The 24,431-nt window shown below is 45.0% G+C and overlaps 1 protein-coding gene across 1 annotated transcript in view; it reads right to left on the minus strand.

Moving 5' to 3' along the window:
- SLC1A4 (solute carrier family 1 member 4) overlaps positions 1 to 24,044 on the minus strand; it is a 36,370-nt gene extending 12,326 nt beyond the window's left edge. Inside the window, exons 1-6 of the mRNA XM_064446663.1 lie at positions 23,389 to 24,044; positions 14,399 to 14,441; positions 12,904 to 12,966; positions 6,427 to 6,593; positions 2,718 to 2,951; positions 1,391 to 1,585 (exon numbers count right to left, since the gene is read on the minus strand). Coding sequence (XP_064302733.1) covers positions 1,391 to 1,585; positions 2,718 to 2,951; positions 6,427 to 6,593; positions 12,904 to 12,966; positions 14,399 to 14,441; positions 23,389 to 23,915 — 1,229 coding nt within the window. The 5' untranslated portion in view covers positions 23,916 to 24,044. The remainder of the gene's footprint in view (positions 1 to 1,390; positions 1,586 to 2,717; positions 2,952 to 6,426; positions 6,594 to 12,903; positions 12,967 to 14,398; positions 14,442 to 23,388) is intronic.
- Positions 24,045 to 24,431: the final 387 nt, after the last annotated feature.

The following is a 24,431-nucleotide window of genomic DNA, read 5'->3' on the forward strand; positions in this document are numbered from 1 at the left end:
AGGAGGTTTGCAGCACTTCTCTGCTACACTTATGTCACACATTTGCCTCTTAGGAGAATTGTAAACAAACTCTACAGCATGGGACACACAGATCATTTGCTTCCCAGGCAAACCCTTGCCTGGTCATGCAAAGTAATGGGTACAGAGCGCAGTTGCTCAGCAGGCACCCTCAGCAGCTACAAAGGCAATGGCTCTTTGTTTAATACCATGATTGTCTTTTCAGGGAAAAAAAACAAAACAAATAACAGAACTATCCTGCTGCCTTACTAATATATCCATTTCCAAGTCATGTACCAGTTCAAGTATGCCGGGTACATTACATCTCCTGGCTCCAAATGTATAAAAGTAAATGCTGCCATGCAGGGTACTGTCCCTTCTCTGTGTCTCATTTGCACTGAAACACAGACCCTAAATCAGGAGCTGGAAACCTGCACACACCTTTTTGTGTGCAGATGTCTACAACTGAGATTTACTTGAGCTATCACTAGATAAGCCTCAGGCCTGTGTTAATGCCTGATTTACTAAGAGTATCTGAAAAGCTAATTTGGCCATCCACAAAGAAAACAATGCCCCAGCCCTGCCTTAGACAAAAAATATACTGGGCAAGGCAATAAAACCTTGCCAGTGAGGGCAAAAAAATGCCAGGAACCAGCCCTAGGAGGCATATGGTGGATACAACTATGGCTTCTTGGCATAGTGAGGGACTAGAACTCCTTGTAGGAGCCTGACTTAAGGGATTTTGAGGAGGGAAATTAAGAGAATGACACTTCATGGGATATGGGAGGATATTCCAGTCATGGAGGGGAGAGAGTCCTAGCGAAGGAGGCAGGACTAAGCTAGTGAGGGAATAATCGAGCAAAGCTGCCAGGAAGGGAATGATAATGGGTCTGACCTGGGAAACCAGCGATGTGATGGTAGGAAGGGCAGAGGTAAGCATGAGCAGAGTCTTCAGTATGAAATTGATACATAAGGCTCTGAGGAGCTGGCAGAAGGATTTTCTAAGACATCCAGAGAGGGAATCAGGGGTAGCTTTCTGGGTAGAACAGCATACCTCAATTACCCAGCTTAATGGTGAGTGAAGGGCAGTGGAGTGAGACGCTTAAGGAAGGAGAGGAATTTCATGTGAGAAACAGCTTTAAACAGCTCAAAGTCTGTTTCAGAATTCAATTATCCCTCCCAGGTTCCACCTTTTATTAAATCGAGATTCTGGCAAATCTTATAAAGCTTGAAGGACTCCATCCTTTAATCACCCTATAATTATGTTTCATAGCAGTTTGGAAGCTTTAGGTCATAGATGTGGAATGCAAACTGCTAGGTATTAACAGAGAGACCACAGGTTTGAATGTGTCTGGGGGCCAGAAGGATGTGGTTATAATAGCAAGCAACTTACAGAATTGTGAAGATTTGCCCAGGGTTGAGGTCGACATTGTTCAGCTGAGCAATAAACACAGCTGCCATGCACTGAAAAATAGCAGCTCCATCCATGTTTACAGTTGCCCCGATAGGAAGGATAAACCTGCTGATCCTCTTGTCAACTCTGTTGTTCTCCTCAATACACTTGATCATCGATGGGAGAGTGGCTGAGCTAGAAACAGAACGGGAAAATCAAACACAAAGCATCAGGGTGGACTGAATGGAAAGTCAATGTCTCAGGGCTTTCATGTTTCTAACATGCTGCAGACAAGACTGTCAAGACAACGATGCCATTTTATAGTCCCTCTCCGTCATGACAGCAGTGAGGGACCCTCCTTGTTGGTCTTGAGAAGCAGTATTTAATAATCTGCTTCCAGAAATAGCTGATAAGGACTCTAATCTCCCAAAAGCAAGAACTCATGACTTAACACAGTATGTAGCCTAACAGGACTGTGGAATGATCAAGTCCCAGACCAGAAAAACACACCAATAGATGCCAATATAAACACAACAGATGCAACAGCAATTTCTATTAATGTAGTACTAGTACCTTCTCAAATGAACAGACAAATAATAATAATAATAATAATAATAATAATAATAATAATAATAATAATAATAATAATAAATCACTGCTGGATTTATTTCTTGCATTACAAATTACATTGTTTTATTCGTATTCTCTCTCCTATTTCACACACTTCAACTCCTGTGACAGACAAGCATGTACTTTTGGAGATGACCTTAAATGATTTTATATAGTTACAATATTTGATCAGGTGTTTGCCCCTTGAGAAAAGTGTAAATGCATGCTTGATAGTTTCGTTATGACAAATAAAAGCTGATCAGGCCAGATCTTTCAAATCAATGTTAAGTCCCTTTACACTAGCTAATAAGTCTGCTTTTCTCCTGCAAAATTATTCTAAACTTGTTCCAGATCCTTCTAAACTTGGAGAACTAAACTTATCAGGACAAAGTCCCTCACTACTGACCATCACTTTAATGAAAATTTAAAGGATAGCTGGCAGGATCTTTTTAAGGCAAATACTTTCACCTTTCCTCCAGAAATTTCCATCATGCTACAAGCCCAGTATTTTGAGGAATTGTTTTCAACAGCTGATTATCAGTGTGTGCTGTATGGCAGGCTGCTGACAGCAGTGAGATTCTCTCCGCTCAGAAGTCTCTTTTTGCAATCTCAGGAACAATGTTCACACCTAAAACTCAACACAGTCTGTTGGGATATAATCAGTTTACAGTGACAAATATAACCAGGCTATAATCCCAAAAGAAGCAGAGAAACCCACCTGGAGCAAGTAGCAAAAGCAGTGGCAAGTGGTGTGATAAGTCCTAAGAGAAAACGATATGGATTTTGACGTGTGGATGCAAAATAAATAAGCGGCAGAATGATTCCTCCATGGATGAAGTGGCCCAGAACAGAGGCAAAGATGTATTTTCCCAGACTGGTCACCAGAAGCACAATATCTTCCATTTCCACAATCTTGCTCCCAACAAGGAACATAATGCCAATAGGGACATACCTGTGCAAAGAAATATTACCTGTCATTAAGTACAAACAAAAAGCCTTGAAAAATATGACATTTTCTGTCCTGGAGATAACATTCTTCTAAAGAACATGCTGCTCCTACTGAAGAGTAGTGCCTTATTCACCACACACTCAAGTTAAGCGAATCTGGAAGGCCTGTCTAATACTCTGGCTTGGTGGAAGGCAAGCAGTCAAACTGAAAAAGCTTTGTTCACCTAGGCTCTCAAAGACACAGCTAGGAGAGTGCCAAAAGGAAGCCAGGTGGGAAGCAGAAATGCTGGCAGAAGCTATCAGGACAAAACGCCAGTGTGGAGTTTTAGTCCCTCAGGGAGGAAGGCAGGCAAAGACCTAAAGCTAATGTGACTGCTGAAGGGACAGCAAATGATAGGAAAGAAAAGGGAGCAGTATCATGTCACTGGAGCAGAGAAAGGGGTAGAAGAGTAGGATCTTACACGTGCAGTGACAACTAGCAGAAGTATGAAGTTAGGTCATTAAAATGGTATACATACTGGGTGCCAACATATTCAGTGTAGGAAAGAAAAAACTATGCCCATACCAGAGAGCTCAGCTAAAGGCTGCTGATGCACATGCCAAAGACAGCAGTTAACTCTACTATTTGCCTACAAAAGACTAAGTTAAATGATGAGGCTTCCAGAGCTTCCCTCAAGCCAACAGCCACGTACACGTACATTAGCGTGCCTCCTATCTAGAAACATGCCACATCTAAGGACGTCAGCATTTGTTTGAGGTTTCCTTTGTCAGGAATACTTGGAGCTGCTCCAGGGGAAGGGCCACCTGTGGGCCACAGCCACACCTCTGGTCCCAGTAGTGCAGCTGGGAACAGCTCCGAAAAGACAGAATTGCCCTTGCACCCACAGCACAACAGCTACTACATGAACTGCAGGAATCACTTCAGGCCCAGGGTCAGCTCCTCCGAAGCTCTACTTGGGATGTCTGTGTCTGAATACCTGTGCTGATGCTGTCCATGGTCCATCCATTTCTGCTTCTAAGATTAAGAAATACTAAAAGATCACCCAGCTCGTCAAAACCCTGCCTCAGGCATACATGTGACTACAAAAGATCTGCCTATACACCTCAGAAATAAAGAATGTTTTTTCTCCCACTCTCCCCTCCAATCCAATGCCCATGTTCAGAGAAGCTGATCAGTGGGGTCAGGACAAACTTCAGAAAGTTTGGTCAAGGTTGCAAAGGTTTGGGAAGGTGGGTAAGCCTTACGGTTGCGCAGATCACTCACTTCTTCCTAGTCTGCCTCTCCTTCGGTGATTCTGCAGCTCCTCTGTTCTGTGCAGAGAGCACTTCCCTATGTCCCAGATCAATGTGACAATCCTCTCTCTGTCCTGCCTTGGCCAAATCTCTAGGGAGGCCTGTTGAACCTTCCCCATTTAGCCTCTGCCAATTCTGTGACATACTGCCTTTGAACTATGTTTCTGAGCTCCCTGATGAGCCAGTGCTAGCCGAGCCCCACTCCTGCACAAGGTCTGTAAACATGAACACTAGGTACAGAACTGAGACTGGATCCCTCCCCTTGAAGAGGGAGGCTGGGGGGAAAAGAACTCTAAGTTGAGACCACAGTGCTGCTAAACACAAGAGCTGCTGTTGAATGGGACTAGATATGAGCTCAAGCTGCCTTTTCTCTTGGTAGTATCATTTCACCCATTCCAAAGTATCCTTTAGGAAGTACATGCAACTTGACAGATTTTCAATAAATACCAGGATGACACAAGAGCCTTAAGGAAGGAAAGAGAACAAGTAAGGGCTATGGTGCACTGCAGTGTTAAGAGTCAGCTGTGGTCCTGATAATCCACAAAGTAAAGGATTATATACCAACTGATTGGCTTGAAGTGTTAGCACTGTAATCAGTTGAATACAAGAACTGCCTCTTATCAGTATTCAGTGTCAGAGGAATTACAGTCAAGAGTAAGACACTTAAGCTGCTTTGAGACTTTGAATTTTTCAATCCCTTATGACAGCAATTAGCAGAGAGATCTGCCTGTGTAAAACCAGATGTTCTGTTAAAAACTTTCTGCTTCTTAGGGTGAGGAAAATAGTAGAAATGAGAAATGCAGAATGAAGGGAGAAAGATATAACTGCCAGGGTAAGCTTGTTGCTTTTCCAACAGCTTTGGAAAGGGAGGAAGAAATGTCCCACTGTTAATTTGTTAGCTAGATGTCCTTATGAATAGTTTTATTTTTGCATGTAAGGTATTGGTACTGTTGGTTTCACAGGAGCAGCCTAGACCCATCCAGCTGCACAAGAACAGCCATGATACTGCTCTGAGGCCCAGATTCACCACACCTGACAGAAAACCCAGTCAGGAGGCTGGTCCTACCCCAGCTTAGGTGGCCTGAACTGCTCTCCAGAGGTGCCTGCCTCCTCTGATGCTGGTTTCTTGCCTAGTGAGAAAGTTCAGTGCTCTCCAGTTCCTAACATACAGACTTCTTTTGGTGCCAAAAGCTTTGTGAGATCGATCAGAGCAACATTCACCCCATAAACACGTCTGAACTTCAGGGAAGTGAGTGAAATAATGCTCATTAATAGGCAGGAGACCAAACAGACAACCAACCTTAGGAAATACCTACTCTCAGGGATGTGAAATGGAAAAGAGAAGCATCTCTGGAGAAGCAAACACAAACAAGAAACAACAGTTGATTGCTCTGCCTCACCCAAGAAAACAAGAAAGATCTTAGAAGAGGAACAGAGATTTAATGATCTACTGTATAACTCAGGCTCTGCTGATAATGACAAAACATTCAATAGCCAGCACTACTGTTTCAGTATGATGGAGAGCACAGCCCTGGAGACTGTTCCTCCCTTCTATACAAAGGTACATAGGCTCTCCATCGCCCTTTGATGGTGGACAGATGGGGCTCTGTATTCATGCACTCAACAGGGCTTCTCTCAAATGAATACCAGTGAAGTGGGCTATCTTCTGATCTCCTCAGATACCTTTCTGGTCAGTACAAGTAACCTTTTGATCAACAGAGAAAACAAGGGATGAAGCTACAAGTATGATTTTAGTTACACACTGCATTTGAAGCGCACTCAAAGCACAAACATCCCTAGACTTCACATGACCACATTCCTCACTTGCTCACATCTCCTTTATCCATTCAAGGCCAGTGCCTTTAGGCACATGATGGCAGCTAGCCATGGGCTTATGCTGCTTTGAAATAGAAAGCCTTCTTTCCACTAATTAATCAAAAAGAAGTCCTGGAGAGGGCTCTTAAGCAACCCTCTGAAGTGTTCCAGACTGATACCTTAAGCTATGCTTGACTGTCTAATTACAGGGCACACGCAAGAAGAAAAGACACCATGACGTGACACCATGACATTCACTTTTGCTGTGTTGAGTGATGTGGTAGGAAAAAGCTGAAGAGGTTGATAAATAGCGAAATTCCTGAACTGAGCATAACATTGTACTGCAGATGTATCTGCAATCACACACTTACCACATAATCCAGGAAACCAAGACCATAGTTGCCTCATTGAATGAATTAAAGAAGCGAATCAGATCTTCCCCTTCCTGGCCAAGTTTTTTCAGCGCCACTCCTAAAACCAGAGCAAACAGCACCAGTCCCAGGATATTCATCCCTTCAATCTCAGTACCAACAGGGATCTGCAGAGTCAAAAAAAGAAGGCTTGTTAGATGAGAGACCGGCACAAAATCCAACAAAAGTGTCAACTCATTTTGGTGCTACCCAATTGATCTGGAATCAACAACCAAATCAGCACCTATTTTGGAAAGGAAGGACCTATTTTGTTGAAGGAAACCAAACAAGATCTGGATGCAGTCCAGATACAATGGCCCTAGTTATGAGCTGGCACTGATTCACTGGAGAAGGAAAGGGCCTGCCAGTACCTCCCATCATGCCCTTCAATATGATACACGTGGTCTCAGTGACCTGAACAGGAAACCTCCCCAGTTTACCCAGGACAAGCTCCACTGCAGATGTGAAACAGCACAGGCACCAATCACACATGTGCAGTTAAAAGACAGAAACTTTCCTCCCTGTTTCCCCATTAGGGAAGATGAGTGAGGGGGAGAGACTGCAGGTATAAATGGTAGATACTGGTGATATTGACTTCCACCAAGCATCATTCACTATCAGCACTCTGATATTCTACCACCTAAACAAATCATACCTGCAAGAGGCTTGCAGTGGTCTGGCCCCAAACATGCTCTTGTTTCCTAACACCTCTGACAGGAATCTGCTCTCAGAAACTGCCAGCTCCATGGCTTCAGTGCAATATTTGTACCAAGGTGAAAATTACAAGAAAACAACCAACATTACGAAGCAGAAAAGGGGGAGAAGGGCAGAGAAAAGTAGCAAACTGTGGAAACCTACTCATTCAGCTGTCCACATCAGCTGTGGGAGATACAGAAAGAAGAAATACCTGTTTCCCTCCTCAGAAATCATGTGGCTGCATGGTAGAAGTAAAAGAATAAAACCAGGATCTACCTATTGACAAAAACTAATCTACTCAAGACTGCTCTGCTGGTCCTTCACAATTTGTTTCTCAAAGAACGCTGGAGCTTGTTTGGCAATGTAGTATCATACGAACTGAATGAGTGTTCTTGTGGCTACGTGAAAATATAACTGTTTTGACAAACTGTTTTTTTTCCCCCCCTCCAACTTGGCAGGACAAGCTCAACATGTCAAATTGTAGTTTTATTTAGAAGGGCTTCTAAAACAATTAGGTTTGTGTACAGGTTTTGGCCTCCTGACTAGTTTAAGTAGACACTAACTGAACACTAGGAAATAAAAATATACTCAGAGCTAAAAGCTTGAAATGAATATTGACTAAAGAACTCAGGATACTGATCTGCTAAATCTGATAAAACCAGCCTGCTTGAGATTATATTTTTGCTGAAGTATACTGCTGAACTGGACTGCCTCTTAGTGGCAGGTGGAAACAAAGTACTGCAGGGAAGGGAATAAAACAAATTACACACAAAAGCATGAGGGCTAAACTGCTGTTAACAAAAGTGCTTACAAACAATGAAGGTTTTGGCTTTTTTTATTTGCTAGCTACAAAGTAATTAGATATAGGATCTGCAATTTTTTATGGTAGTTGCTTGCTCAGGGCTAAGTTGCCAGTATTTATTTTATTTCCAATTGAAAGAATTGAAAACATGGACAGGATATTAAGAATGGGGCACAGCATATCTCCAGAGCTGTCTGAAGGAATGTGCTATTTTCTCCACACATAACATGCTTCTGTCTGGATAGTTTTGTCTATATTCTGTTTTGTAAGCCTGAAAGCCTTAAACCCTTCTGTGGCTAGAAAAGTTAAATGAAAAAGAAATTACACTCTCCTATTAATTGAATAAAGTGTCTGTGTATATGGCATGCACATGTGTTGCTATTTTTCACTTCTGTTGGTAAAACATAACCCTAGGGTAGGAGATAAGGTTTACCATTAGGCTGAAGAGAATCTAACAAAATTTCAGTGACGATTTATCAGTAACAATGTACAAATCAATGTACAAGTCTCAAATTTTATGACTAACTTAGCAGGAAGAAAGCAAATGTGTAGTAATATAAGGCTGCCATGTCATTTAATCAAAACCAAAACTTGCTCTAGGAAATGTCAACTTGGGCAAAACATGAACATTTTTACACCAGAAAAGAAACACTTCCTTCATGCACATGGAGACAATGTCACACTTTTTCATGTTGACACAACTTTTCACATTGTTGGTTTGGGTTTGGTCTTTTTTCCCAACTTATTTTATAATATAACATCTTATATTGGGTTCATTTGATACAAGACTAATTGAAAAGTTCAGCTTGGAGCAGAATTTTACCATAACGGGCCTAAACTTTTTCCACAAAAAAAAAATATCCCCAAAACATTGAATGCCCTTTTGTTTTGGTTCTCATTTAGAAAAAAAAAACAAACATCAAACTTTGCTATGGAATAGAAATTCAGTGTTTCAAGCTGCTGTAAGTGCCCAGCATTCTGACCTGGATGTTACTGGGAGGGAATTTCATTGTACTACTTATACTGATGTTTTGCAAAGCAATCTCCGCCCTTTAAACTCCTTCCACCGGAGGTTTGCTTCTCAACTCACTAAATGCAGCATCGTGAGCCTAAAGCCCAGCAACCTGCTACCATTTGGGCTTCTCAAAGATTAGTCTCAAGAACCAGGCAGGAGTGTACTGAATCTGCAGGATTGCTCAGCTTCCCAGCAGCTGCGTAGGGCACACAGGGTCACAAAGCAGGACAGAGCTTGGGAGGCACACAGTAGAACCAGGGCCAGAGCTCCTAGTGCTTAATTTGGAAGGTCACTGCCCTGACTAGAGAAGTCCAGGGCTCTTCTAGGTCATTCAATCCCCACAAGCATCAGCTGCTTGACCTTCTTCAGAGCCATGAGTGCCAAAGGCTTGCCAAATTTTGTTCTTGGGAAGCTAGAGGAGGGCAAGGGATAGTAATGTCTCCAGTTAGCAACAGCTCAACACAGGTTCCTTCTCACCTTTCATCTTAACCTTCACAGTGGCCTACTGTGCACAAATTGGCCAATTCTCAAACTCCCCTATACCTCTCCAGAATGACAATACATGAAGTTTAGTCTTTCATCCTCAGAGACGCCTCTCTCCACCTTGCTCCCAGCACAGCAATCCCTGCTGCTGCTGTTCTCGAAGTGCTCACACTTACTACTCCTTCAAGCCTAGCTCTTGTGACCTGGGGACCCCTGAATTCTTGGTGACTGGAGGGAGAACCCTGTGCACAGCCACCAAAACTTCTTAGCTGTTTCCCTCTATTCACTGCCATCGTGCCACCCCTTTCAGGTCTTGCTCTCCCTCTCGAGCCAATTTCTTTACAACACACAACATTCACCATGGCCTTCCTCATTGAAGTTTTAGGCAGAAGGTCCATCATTTGCACAGAGTGGTAATACACTGCAGGAAATAGTCCCATTGATTTGCAGGGAGCAGTCTGCAAAGTTCAGGGAATTTCACCTCTCTGCAGCACAATATGGAAAGAGTCCAGCAGTAAATCCTCAGCGGAAGATCCTCTCAATCCCAGCCTCTAAAACTGGCAGATGCTGAATGGCCTTTTTGTACTCTAGCAGAAGAGTGCACCACCCCAAAGGAGCTGCCAAACCAAGCAGTATTGTGGACACCAAACAAAATCAGCTTTAATGAGAGCTTTGTTCCTGGATAAACTATGGGACATGTTATTGTTTGCTTGAAATTATGTGTTCTGGTAGGAAGATTCATGGAGCTCTCCTGGTCCTTGAGTCTCTCTGAAGATCCTATTGTTTTTTAGCTCTTGAAACAAAATGCTTATCAAGGAAACAACTGCTGACATTAAGCCGTCCCAGTAGTAGGTGGCCGAAAAGAAAATGCAGCCATGTGATGTGAGGAAGCAGAGCCATCACCGGTTTGTGTATTTTTACTGCTGCCATGAGAGGAACTCGGAGTCCCCCACAGCCTCCCCCCCACAGCTACAGATGGGGAACTATGATAGTTCATGCCCCAGGAAGCCTTGCTGCCAAAGAGACAGAGAGGGTGTAGCTTTAAGAGCTAGGTAAACATGAGGGGATGTAAAACAACACAAAGGAGCAGACATCTATATGCCCCACTATTCATATCCCCAATGAGAGAAGACAGGGCCTATTAACCAGTGGTGGTCAGGGAAATATAAACAATGGAAAAATTTTGCTTTACACTATTCATATAGAAAGTAGAAGGAAAGCATTTTGCCTCTTCAATCAAATATTGTCCTGATGAAAGAAAACATTAGATAGGAATATCATCTTGTTTCCCTTGAACCCAACTTCTATCGCTATGATATTTATACTACATGTTATCCAAAAATCACACTCTTCCTTTCCAAACTTAATCCTCATCTATCCATAAATAACATGGTCAGACCAGTACTGAAACTGAGCTAACAAAACTGAGACGATGCTTTCTTTTTATTTGGTCTGCTCTTCCCTAGAGACGATAGGGTGTCTTCTGGAATTAAAGAAGCTCAGCTCTGGTTTTGCTCCAATAACTAAAGAAAAGTTTTGGAAAAGTAATAGTGGAAATAACCTTTACATCATAACCGTTGGCAAAAACAGGCACCAGTGACAAATTCAAATTTTTTTTTCTGATACTGCATCAAAGAGGAGTCTGATAAGTGGGAAAAGGAAAGAAGAAAACTGAAAAAGAATCTCAGGTTTTTAAATTGCCAAAAGAGGCATTCTTATCTCTTGAGGAAGAGTGATGGCTTTGAACAAGCATTAAAAAAAGTACCTGACAGCCAAGACTATGTCCAGTGGATATGGTTGGCCCTGATCTGTGCTTGGTTGCCAAGGAGCCCCTACAAAACTTGACACTGAAGATGAATAAGAAAAGTCTTATTCACCTTTCATTTACCCCTGCTTAAATGCAGAATAACCATATGCTCTGTAAGCAAACACACATGCCTAAGTGCACATTGTTACAGCCTTTCATATTGAACTTGGGTTTTAGCAGCATGAAGCTGCATGGGCATGTACTGCCTGAGGATATAATGGCACGAGAAGAGAAAGTGGTCTTTTGGGATCACATGGCTCTTCTGCAGCTGTTGCTGCACATCCATGTCAGATGGGGTGAGTGCAGACCTGAGCTAATACAATCTTACAGGCACGGGCAGAACCCAGGCAGATGGGGCTGCCTTCTTCCCCAGTGAAGCTGCTCATCATGTAATAGCAGGCTTCTAGGCAAGGGCTGACTTTTCTCCTGCTCAGTTCTTGTGCCATCCAAGTCACCTGTCACCCTGCTTCCAGGGCTGGTGAAAGTTCAGCCTGTCAGCTGAAAGCAGAGTTCAGAAACACACTGTTCTGTATCACCTGCTCACGCACCATGCATGGCAAGAAGGTAATGAGGCCAGTACTTCCTGCACTCAGGAATACACTTGAGAGTCCTGCTGGATCAGCTTAAACTGCTTTTTCCTCAATGGTTTTACAAACTGATGGGCAAGCCCCAGCTGAGCCCTTCCATTACAAATACAAACATTACAAGTCTCTTGCCCTAGGGGCATTCAAATAATACAAAAAATATAGTAACCTGACACCCGTTACTGACCTCAGATTGTCAGAATGAGCCTGAGAAATAGAAAATAACCCTGAAAGCCATCTCCAGTCTGAGATCTGTCTCCCCAAAATCCCATGAAAGCACATGAGATACTGTATTTGGAGTGAGGTGAGACATCACAGGCTGGGATACTGGGTCTGTTTCATAGCATGCTGCCTGTAAGACAACGGTAACTACTGCTGGACCTGCAATGTATTGGCTCTGGCCAAAAATAAAGACGTTTGATAGCCCCATGCTGCAGCAGAGATGCCACTCAATGGGATATAGAGCATCTCTGGAAGTCCTACAAGCTATATATGGAAGATAACACACTCTATCTCAGCTACGTCTGCAAATTAGTTTCCTTTTTGACACCATTGCAATAGCAGCCCGTTTGTAATGTTCTGCCTGTAATTTTTACTCCTTCAGACCACTTGTTACTGCTTCAAACAAAATTTCAGCAGCATGGCAATAAGAAAAAAAAAGCTCATTCTCTCCAAACTGTTAATGAAGAGTAAGGTTTAAGGGACATATTCAGCCAGCCTGATTGCTGTTTAATTCCAGGTCCACAGAAAGTTATTTGGAAACATTAGGCAGAGTGGCTGGTCAAAATTTAGATCAAGTGAGACCAGGTCTAAGAAAGCATGGCCTAAAATTAAGGTCTCAAGGGTTCGATCAGTTGAGCCCAACTCTCCTATCCTTCGTAGCTTTCATGTGTGGCTATGGGTAACTCATCTGTCTCATGTGTGTCTCAGTTCCAGGCAAATAAAAGTACTTGTTTCTTTCCAATGACCACTGGAAAGTATTAAAGACTGCAAAGCAGTCAAATATTACAGTTGACAAGGGTTTGCATAAAAGCCTAAGTAGTGACCTTACCTTTTCCCATGTGGCATTTCCTGAGGTAGTGTTTTTGGGCAGCAACTTATATTCTGTTGCATACTGCAGGTAAGAAAAAAACCAAACAAACAAAACCACAATGTTAGCTGATCAGATCATCAATATCATCATCTAGCATTTCACAAGGAGGAGATTCTTGTTAGGAGGACTTTTTCTGGAGACTATACTGTGGAGACTAATGAGCCTGTCCTATGCAAGAAAAGGGAGTGGCAGCATACACAGCCCCTTCCACATGTGGCAACAGAGAAGTGCTCTGTGACCCCCTGAGCTCCTAGCTTTGGGCAGCAGCTGAAGAATTCCCCTTTCTTCCACCCTGCTGTTGCTCACACACCACACTGTTGCACTGGCTCCTGCAGAAGGCAAGTGGTGCTTGCACTGTTTCACTGTTAGAAATGGTGAGGCAGGCATTAAAATGGTCAGTAAAATATCTAAAATGCAGGACAAGTTTACTTTGATAAATAAGCTAGATACCTTGCAAAAGCAGGGCACTTCTTTAGGCCTGTTTTCTTTAGACATAAGTTAGGGGGAAGAAAAGCTTACGTACTTGCCAGTTACCTGTGACAACAGCAGCACAGAAGAAACGAGGACTTCTTCATTTCATCCCTGAATATACAGAACCCTGACACTCGATGTATGACAGAAAATCCTTTTCTTAGTAATATTTTTATACTGCCATTTTTATTTATGGCATATTGACTTGTACTGTATTATATATATACTCAAAATGAAACTTTCTTTTAAGAGTTTGATCTTGGTTTTCGTACAAAAGCAAACCCACAGAATACCACGAAGGCAAAAACTATTATTCTGCTCCTGTATCATAAAGAATCACTCTGCCCCGTAGCAGTATTCTCAACAGTGTCTATCTCAACATCTAAAATTACCAATAAGAACTAAATCAAAATCATCTTGGAGCCCCACAGCTCCTGTCCCTCAGTTTAAACCACACTATGTTTTGGTGCCCGTTATCATCCTACAACACTTAGTCCTCTTGGAAGAGAGGCCAGGCTGAGCAATTAATCCAGCAAAGGATACAATGGAAAATACTGAATAAAAGTATCAGGCAAGAGTGTGCTTACACACATGGGAGCCTAGAAGTCTTTAGCCTTGTCTGTTCTGAGCCCAGCTCCAAACTATGTACCCAAAGGTTTCCCAGCTAGCTCCTGCAAAGTGATAAGCAGCCTGGCACAAAGCTGAGTGGCCATTACTACCCAACACAGCACTCATGGTATAAAGTTCTTTAAACATTTTTGGTGGAGGTACAAAACACAGACTACAAATATGCTTTTGTTTGAGAAGTATTTTTCAAAATCAAACCCTTTGCTATGGAAGTTTTATGTCTGATTACATCAGGTGCTTTTAAAAATCCCACCTACTATAAGTAAATTAACTTTTGGTATCTTCTACACCACCTTTCTAGTCCTTTTTCAAAAAAGAGCATGAGCTACATGCCCAAAGTCCACACGTATCTTACCGTTCGGAAAGCTGCAGCAACAAGATTTGCAGGAAACAGGTTTCTGTAAAATACAAACAAGAAAGTGAAATATTTCTCATGGAACTTCCAAAATAAATGCACCAAGGTGTTTTCTCTCAGAAACTGAACTCCTTTTGCCAAGGCAAGCATATTGGCATTACGGAGGTACATACTAAAGATACTCTGGCAGCACAGAGCAGGTATCTTACTATGTCTCCAGAGGTTTGAATGCCATCTTCTTTTGCTCACATAAAAAGGTCCCTGCTTGTCTGCAACACCTAACCATTTGGGTAGGGACACCAGAGGCAATCGGACATGATGCTAGTTACACACACATCCATCAGCCAGTGGCTACAGAAACTGGCTTAGCCACACCAGCTGCAGCGACAGCTTAGGGCCTCCACAGCCAGGCAGATTTTTAACGTTACTCATGTGATTACACTTTGCTCACAGTATCAACATGAAGGACAATCCAATCAGCAAAATCCACTTAAGAGAACAGCTTAACCCTTCCACACAACAAGGTCACCTCCCCTGAACACCAAGGTAAAGCAGAACAATGTCACAGGCCAGAGTTGTCTGCAAGGGCTTAAGTGGTTAAACAGCACAGATGAAAGTAGGGGCAACTCATATGGAAAGTTGCAACGTCTGAATTTGGTAGCGCCTTCATACAGAAATGCAAATCAAGCATCAGGTTTGTGCCAAGAGGATAGCACGCAAAGTGACGTACACTTCAACTGAGCATCCAGTGTATATGTGCATCTATGAAGCAATAAGGACAGGAAAAATGGTTAACTGGACCACGTAAGGAAAAAGTTGCTTCTGGTTGTATTTTATAGTTGTTTTTAATGCTACAATTCCCTTCTCTGCTTACAGCAAGCGAAGAGTTTGTGTTCCCCTAGCCAAGGGCAGGAAGGCTAAGGGTATGAACTGAGAACTACCAGCCAAAGGCATCAAGGAGCCATGGCAGCTCTCATGGTAAGGAAACAAAAGACCTTTCCCAGAGCCAGTTAACTGTGGCAAAAAACTGCTGCTCCCCATCCTTTGCACCTTATTCTGCTCCGAGGAAGCTGCAGCTACCTCCAAGCTGTGCCCCAAGCTCCCCCCAGTTTTTGCTGTAGTTACCCTGGCAAACACTATTTTAAACCTGGCTTTCAGTTGTGATCGTTCCCCAAATGCCATGGAAAACACAAATCCAAATGGAGCAGCAGAGTCAAATCTTTGAAATCAAGAGGTGCATTAAGATATGGCACAGATAAGGACTTTGGTCCTTTCCATTGCATAACTCCGTTATCCTGCCACACAGTGAGGGTTTTCCCACAGCCTTGACAGCAATGCAAAGTACATGGACCTTTGTCAAACAAGTGGCTGCTCTGAACTACCTCAGTCTCTCTGTTGCATTACAAGTGTATTAGGAGGCAACTGCAAAAGCCAAATTGCTGTAAGAATAATTTGGCTTCTGGAGTCTACGTTCCACTGAGCATAAAAGAAACAGTTACTTTTTCCCTTAGAACTTGACAATACAACTGTCTGAAAGTAGGAGAGCAAGCTCTAGCTCTGCAAAGATGCCTAATAATTGGTCAAATAAGATTAATGGAGCCACTAACATGCATCAATTCTTGCACAGCTGGAACTCTCTGGTGGGTAAAAACCTCATGTAAAGTAAGAGCAGACTTTCTTTCATCAGGATTAAAACATCACATATACAAATGGACCCAGCTCAGTGCACAATTTTAACAGGAAAAAAGAAAACATGCTGTTGGGAAAATAATGATATTTCTTTTCAATTTTTCATAGCAGGATGATACTTTTGTAAAAAAAAAAGAATTGACTGCATTTTAAAGAAGCAAAGAGATGAAAAAAGACTGCAAATCAACCAGAAATAAAATTTCTTTTTTTTTCTAAATCAGTTTTTCCATCCTGATGAAACAAAGCCAAAGGAAGCACTCCTAAAGCCTAAACGATATGTTTAAATGTGGCCAAGAAACCAAACCCTCCATAATTTAGGCATGAGGTCAGGCATGGACCTCAGTAATTAAACACTAATGTAACTCCAAGCATATACTTAAAGCACATACTTGAGTGATGTCAGCAGCCCTGCTACAGCAAGGCAAGGGGCAGGTTCTTGCTTCAAGTGTGAACAGCACTAAAGGTATTCAAATACAAGCATAGAGCAGTCAGTCTTTTTTAACCCTGGAGCACCCGTCACAGGACTCGTCTCTGAGGACAGCACAGAGCATTTTTTACAATATACCAAGTAAAAAATTTGGATCTCAATTCAGCAGCTCAGAAGGAGCTGTTTTGTTTAATCCAGCTTTGAAGTACACCTGGCTGCAAAGCCACAACAACATGTAAAAAATTGTTTTGCCCCTCTTTGTTTCAAATCCTGAAGATTAAGAACAAAACACCTTGGGTCATAAAAAGCAATTAAGAAATAAACGGCTTATCTTAGAGGCATGAGTTCTGCACGGACTACACTCATCACTCACCTAAGATTAGTCAGCATGTGAATTAAATTAAGCTTTAATTATGGGTGGGTCAGACTGCATGTTTTTACCTTAAGATGGATTTGTGCAAGAACACCATGCCAGTGCCTACAAAAAATAAGGGGGTAGGGATGCCGCATGCTCCCGGGAGAGCCAAAAGCTGGCTGGTGACCTGCCTGGGCTCATCACCTGCTTGTACCTGTGGGCTTTGCTCATCATGCACAGCAAGGCAAAGTTTACCCACCACAGAAATCCAGACCCTGCTCTGTGCCTGCGAGTCAGCATTCGCTGTGTCCCCAGGCCCAAATGGAGGAGTCACACAGGGAAGCACAAACATCCCTCCTGTCCGGGTGAATCAGCAAACAGAAAAGCTGATAAGCTGGGCAATTGGGCATGCAAATCACATGTGGGTGTCTGCCAGTCAGTTTTTCCATGCAGACTAAATCTTGAGAAGGTGTTTTTTGCTTTGAAAGCCCATACAAGATACGAACATGGAGTTTGAAGAAATCACCAGTTATATTATTGGACTGCTGACCATTGCTGCTGTTTGTAATGGCCCCATCCCTGCCACTGCTACGCCCCATGCTAGAGAATAATGGTTGCCTTTTCAAAGCAGATAAGGGCTATCACAAGAGCACACCGCTGAGGAAATGTGGGTGATAAGAAGCCTGGCACAGGAGTCTGGGATGAGGCAGCCTTGCCCCCGTGCCAAAACTTGCTGTATGTAGAAAGAATGAGATGAGCCAGCGATGCATGACATTACAGCAGGGGAACACATGTGCTGCATGGACCCCAGGTGCTCCACTGCTGCTGGGACTTCACAGAGAGGGATGGATCACCCACACATGGACCCAACACCTTTGTGGTACTGACAGACATCACTCCCCTTGGCGAGCACCATGTAGGAAAGTATCTCTCCACCTGTTGCAAGTCGTGCAGACAGTGCCCCCCCAAATTATCAGAAATCCATCGGACAGCTGTCAAGGGTGACAGCTGTGTCCTGGGGCTGGAGCGACAGCTGGGCTGAGCCAGGAAACCTCAATGTACCTGAGCAAGACACAATGTGAAAAAGCACCCCATCTCGGATCCTCTTAAAATAGGAACCGGAAAGCAGCAGCACCAAGGGAGGGAGTTTCAGGGCCCAAGTACTTTCTGCTTGAATACTATACTCATCACACCACCTCCCCATACACGGCCAGATAAATGCAGCTTTTTCTTTTTCCCCAGGGATGAGCTGCTCCTGCCAGGCAGGAAGGGACCATTACTCCTCTAACCAAATTTGGCAGGAAGGTCTCACCATATTTTCACTGTAATAGAAATCTTAGTTTAGCTGCAGCATCCAGGTGCTAAGGAAGTCCCAGGTGACTAAGGAAACCTGGAGCTGTAAAGGCAGCAAAAAGGCGATGTAGATCCCGCCTTTTTCGATTTTAATATTACAGGCTAATTCTTCTCTTCCTTACCCTGTATCTTTCCACCAGCCAGATAAGGATGGCACAGGAACTCCTTCCTTGCACGTGTAAGGGATTATTATTAATCACTGTTTCTAAACGATTCTTTTGCTAGAGCTCTGCAAACAACTTTGTTCTTGCAGGAAAAAGCATGAAGGGAAATCCAGGCAAGCAGAATGAAACCCTAAAATACTACACATTCCTCTTGCATTGCTTCTTACAAAAAAGGTTCCACTTCTAAGGCCAAAAACCTTGCTGTTGGAAAACATTTTTGTGAGGAAGCCTAGAAGAAATATTCTGTGTTATCTCCTGGTTTGTTGTTTTTTTTTTTTTCAATGAAGTGTTTCCAGTGGTAGGAGTCCACTGACAGCAACTTTTTTGGCATCTGTGGCAACCTGCCAGAGCCCAGTTTGGATTGCTCCAATACCTTTATTTCCCTTTGTCCCAAGACTTTCATTCAACATCACACAACAATTTTTCTTATCTGCTTTTTGATATGTATGTGGATGCACAATACATGCCCTGGACATGAGTGCATGCATTTGATTTAACACAGAAAAACTTGAAAAAGCATTTTTTTGCCCTATTGGTCCAGTCTGTATCTTTGTTGCTTGGAAAATAAAACATAACTAGGGGGAGTCAGTAGTAAAAGGCAATGAATATAGAGAACAAAAGAAAGGAGCATAAATGTTCAGAGGCTTCCTAAAAAAAACCCTACCAGACAGTGCAGGCACATGAATGAAAACGTTTAGTTCTTCCTACAAAAATCAGTCCACAATCCCTATACTCCAAGAGAGGATCCAGGTTCAGAAAATGACATAACCGAAGCTGGACAGCAACATTTACTACTTCCTTTCTTCTGAGGGTACCCAGAGTTAAGACCTAGCCATCCAGCTACGAAACATGGTGGTTAGTCTATCTCAAGGACCTGCTGTTGGTGTAACTGCAGCTGTTCCCCAGCCACTTGCTGTAAGAAACAAGTGCTACTGGAGCGACTGGTGCCTGAGCAAGGGTCACTGCATGAGTGCTCTGGACCCCCGGTCTACCCTCGCCATCTGCTCTGCAGTCCAGCCAGCAGAACACAACCAATGTTTCTCCCGGCACTCAAGCTCGCGCCTGTCCTCCCTCTGGCTCCAACGGTGCTTGGAGCCAACACATGGGCACCGTGAGTACTCTCTTTGGCAGCACAGCTGGTAACCTCTGGCAGAGGGACAGAAAGGGCAGTGAGGAGCAATAAAATTTAAACTGCTTTTGCAGACTTGCCTGGCAGCCTGAGAAACCCTGACCTTACTGCTCAGGGCAGACACCTGGACCTCTGCGTACCCTTCCTATAAAAAGCAGATGATGCTACTACCTCCATCCCTCCCCGGACTGTTATGGCTACAGCTGGGTTAAAAACAGAATTCCCTTCCCAAAGCCAACTCCACAGTTTCAAAACATGTTTTTATCCCAAAATTGGGCAAAGAAAGCTTGCTCCAGGCTTTTTTTCTGCGCTAAAAATATTGTAAAATATTTTGTTGAAATGTTCCTTTTTCATGAGTGAGATTTTCTACTTAAGTCTTTTGTATAAAATTACAGCAAAACATTGACCTCACTGAAACGAAATGCCAGGATCACCCACTGTTGGAAATTTTGACAGGATCAATAGGTTCCTGTGAATCTGTTTAGTTCTGTTGAATCAGGAAATATAAATCAGAGCTAAAACAAAACTCTGACCTATCAAAACATGCAGTCTTGACAACTGCCCACCAAAAATGTTAGCAAATCAACAGATGCTTGCAAAACACTTGATCCTGCTGTTTCAACCACCTTCCAATGACCTATAGGTGGGCTGTGTTCACTGCTGGCTGAAGTCACCTCCTTGTCACCCCCTCTCCTCCTCACCTGTTTTTCCCTGGTTAGACACCCAGCATGAGTGTGCCTAAGCCCTCGCTCAAGGCTTGCCTCCTGCACTTGCCAGACGGAAACGAGAAAGGTGCTCCGGCACCTCCAACCAGAGAAAGGCGGATAAATTAGACCTGGATGCTATAGTCAATGGACGAAAGAAAACAGAGACGGCCTTTTGGTTCACCAGTGAATCATCATTCATTTGCTACCAAAACCCACGATAAATCTCTTTTCCAGAGGTCGTGTTTGCATGCATAGGTACATGTTTGTGTGGGAGCTTTAGACTCGGAAATTGAAAACCATGACCAAGAATTAAGCTGGCCTCCAGACATTGCTGTGACAATGGAAAGCCACATCTTTGGCCATTAACTAATACACTTCCCAAAAGCAGAAGGGATCTGCATCCTGGGAAAGGACACCCTTGTGTCATCCCTGCAGAAGCCACAGCAAATACTGACTTACAGATATAAATTCCTCTTTGCTGTTTCTTCCTTGGGCCATGTTTTACATCAGCTTTCAGTGCTGTAGGAAGACTCAATTTACCTATTTGCACCTCATATTTACCTTTTGTCTGAAACTGAGCAGTGAAGCCTTGAAGGACACAGCCAGTCTTGTGACACAATTAAAAACAAATTTTTCTTGCAAAAATAGTAAGTTTCATGACCAAAAGAGAGAAAAAGAAAAGCAAAGAGTAGGATGCTGTGAGACCCACCCACACTGAAGACAACGGTTTCAGCCCTCCAGTCTCAAGATCTCATTAACTGAAGACGAAGTTACTTTGGTACCTTCTGCCACAGCAGGGACCAAGACTGATGCTCAAACCAGAACACCCACATTTTCAAGAACAGTTTAAAAAAAAATTAAAAGGCAGAGGGAGAGAGAGACTATTTCCAGAAAATCATATCACTCACTCCACCCCTAGATCTGTCGGGGATTTGTGCGAAGACTGGGAGTTTTAGTGATGGCTGTGTCCAAATGCATCTCTTCTGGACTGGATTTTGCTGTTGCTGCTGTGACAATTGGATTGTCCAACAGTATGGCTGCAACAGTCCTTTCCTGGGGCTCCAAGAAAAGCTGAATTCACAGCCCACTGCACATGCACTGGGGGAAAGCCCCTGGCCCCTCATTTCCCAGAAGGAAACCCCTTTGCAACCCACATGCTTTACACAAGTCTTATCCTTATGAGTGTTACTTTGGAGGTAAGGACTCAATCCCACCACCTTTATAAACCCTTAGAAGATGAACCCTCCACCTGCATTTACAGACCAGACCAAGAAGCAGCTTTCTGCTCGAAACTTCACAGATGTTACCCACAGCCTGAAACTCACTGGAGTATCCATGCCCTGTTTCTCAGCTACACCCTACTCCATGCTGCACGGCAACACAGGAATGAAACAACAGCTACAGCAGCCACACCAGGATGCACCCGAGGCAGCTGTTGCAGTCCTCTTCCCAACTCTCCCAGTTGTGCTGTCTCCTTTTTTTTTGTAATTTTCCTTCACCTGCCTACGCTTCCATTCAACTCCATGTCACCTTCACAGCCAGCCCACCTATTCCCACTGTCCTGTTATTACTTCTTCTTAATATGCTCTGTCAGGAATTGCTGGTCCTTAAGAGAGGTGGGCTGAGGACACAAAGTACATACATGGTTGCTAATGGAACAAACCAGACTTACTCTCTGTCTAAAGTGAATATACTTCTCTCTGGGGAAGAACAGAACATTAACATGAATTTGTAACTACAGTTTTGGGGCTTGGGTTTTTTTTTTAGTTCTTTTTTACCTTTGTTGCCACATCCGTCTACCCAGTCACAGCATAAAAATTCTCTCAGCTAAAAACTGAGCTTATAAAAGCAAAGCAAGTGATCTAAATAAAAATCCCCCACTCAGCTTTGTAATTACCAAGATATCTGCTAAGCACAACTCTCCAGCCACTTTGCTGGTATGCAGGTCACCTCCCTTACTCTTCTGTTTCCATCTTGGTAGCAACATATACCACCTCCAAAGCCATTCATCTTCCAATGTTTCAGCAAACCTCCACCCTCCCTACTGATGCGCGATCACTTCCCATCGTTCCCTCAGCTACACTCATCGGCAGAGACCCAGCTGCCGCTCCCCAGTTTTCCTTTATTCCACTGCTTTTCTCAGGCACCTGTAATACGCTTTGCCATGACTGCCCAGCACTACCAAGGTATGAAAAAGTGGCAGTGCTGGACCTAGGATAACAAAACACATCAGCTGGCGTTCTGCATCACGATTCATCAAAGCACAAGAGACTGCAGTTGGAAGTCTGATACTCAGAAAGCTGGTTGGTGTCTGCCTCATTTGTGTAACCATTCCTCTCTTACTTAAAGAACTGGACAGATCTCAACAAGACACCAGCTCTGAGGAATAAAAAGGTGAAGTCTGCAAGTTTGCAAGGAGTAATAAGGATAAAACAAAAAGACTCTGATCCGGTTAGAAGCAGAAGCCTTGCTTCCAGGTAGTTTTGCAGAATGCGTGTCTTGCCTTTGCAAGGGGCAGAGGTGGGATGGGAAGCTCACAAACACACAGGGGGTCCTCATGCCAGATTATGTTTAAGATACGTCCTCAATGGAAATACCGGGTTGCGTTTCCACACCAGCACCTACAGGAGGGCACTATAAGAGGCAGGTTGGCATTTGTGTGAGGAGACTGAGTAAAGCGTGAGGGAATAAAAGAAAAAGGTGCGTGTGAGGGATGGGGAGAGCTATCCTGCCCTGCCCTGCCTGCAGGAGATGGCAATGCCAGGCAGCAGGGCAGGGGAAGGTGCCAGCAAAGCCATGCCTGCCCTGCAGCAAGTGCCCAGGAGCTGCTCTCCCCCCAGGTGGGACCAAAAACGGGCCCAGGCACCCAGAACTCTGAGCAAGCCTCGGCTCATCCTTGCAGCCACACAGCCAAAATTAAAAATAATGGGGAGAGAGGTAGAGCACCACACAGCCCTACACTTGACCGGGCTGCGGGTACCTGGGCAGAAAGCAGTGCCTCTGGAGAAGCTAGGAGGAGGAGGGGAAGAAGGAGGAGGAGGAAGTGGAGGGGGGTACCCGCGCCGCCAGCTGCAGCGTGCAACATCCCCGAGTCTGTCATCATCCTCCGGCGGCGGCGGGGAGGGCGGGACGGAGGGAGGAGGTGGGGGGAGCGGGCCGGCCTCACCTGACGAGGTCGAGGAAGGAGTCCACCGTCTCCTTGCTGGTGGGCACAGCGCCCGGCAGTCCCAGCCCGGGGGCGTTGAGGGCGGAGGCGCCGGCGCCGGGACGGACGATGAAGCCGAGGGCGACGGCGAGGCCGGAGGCCAGCAGCGTGGTGCCCAGGAAATAGGCGAGGGCGATGCCTCCCAGGCGGCCGAGCGAGCGGGTGTCCAGGCTGGCGGCTCCCGACACCAGGCTGCAGACCACCAGCGGCAGGATCACCATCCGCAGCATCCGCAGCAGCAGCTCCCCCGGGAAGGCCAGGTAGACCACCTGCGCCGGGCCCAGCGCCGCGCCGCGCACGGCGGCCCCCAGCGCCACGCCGGCCACCACCCCCGACACCGTCAGCAGCACCAGCGCGTTGCGCCGCAAGAAGCCCCGGCAGCCCCGCAGCCGACCCCCGCCGCCGCCCCGCTCCGCCGCCGCCTCCGCCGGGCCCTCCGCGTAGCCATTGCGGCCGTTACCCGCCTTCTCCTCATCCGCCGCCTCCATGCTGCTCGGCGCGGCAGGCGGCGGCGCCCTCCCCGATCGCCGGCTGCCAACAGTGGACTTCGCGTGCCGCTACCGCCCGCCCGAGTGACTGAGCGGCTGACGGGCCCCGCCCCGTGGGACGGCGCCGGCTCGGCCTGGCCCCGCCGGCGGAAAGGCGACCCCGGCCCGCCGCCCCGCCCCGCCGCTGCCCGCGTGGCCCACCAGCGGCACGGGTCTGCTCAACGCCATCGTCGCCAGTCGGGCCCGCACGTCCCCTCCGCGCCCCCACGGAGCCGCCCTGCCCTACCCACGGGGCCTCGGCGTACCTACGGGTCGCGCACGGCCCCTCTGTGTCCTCGTGGTTCACACACGTCCCCTCAGCGTCCGTGTGGCTCCACGCTCCCCCATAGTGTTCCCCTCAGGCTCCCCACAGATCGCACGTGTCTCCTCAGGCTGCCCATGGTTCATTCACATCCCCTCAGTGTCACCACAGGTCACACACGTCTCCTCAGTTTTCCACTCAGTGTTCCCATGGCT

The sequence above is a fragment of the Phalacrocorax carbo genome, chromosome 3 (genome assembly GCF_963921805.1).
Source record: "Phalacrocorax carbo chromosome 3, bPhaCar2.1, whole genome shotgun sequence".
Classification (NCBI taxonomy): Eukaryota; Metazoa; Chordata; class Aves; order Suliformes; family Phalacrocoracidae; genus Phalacrocorax; species Phalacrocorax carbo.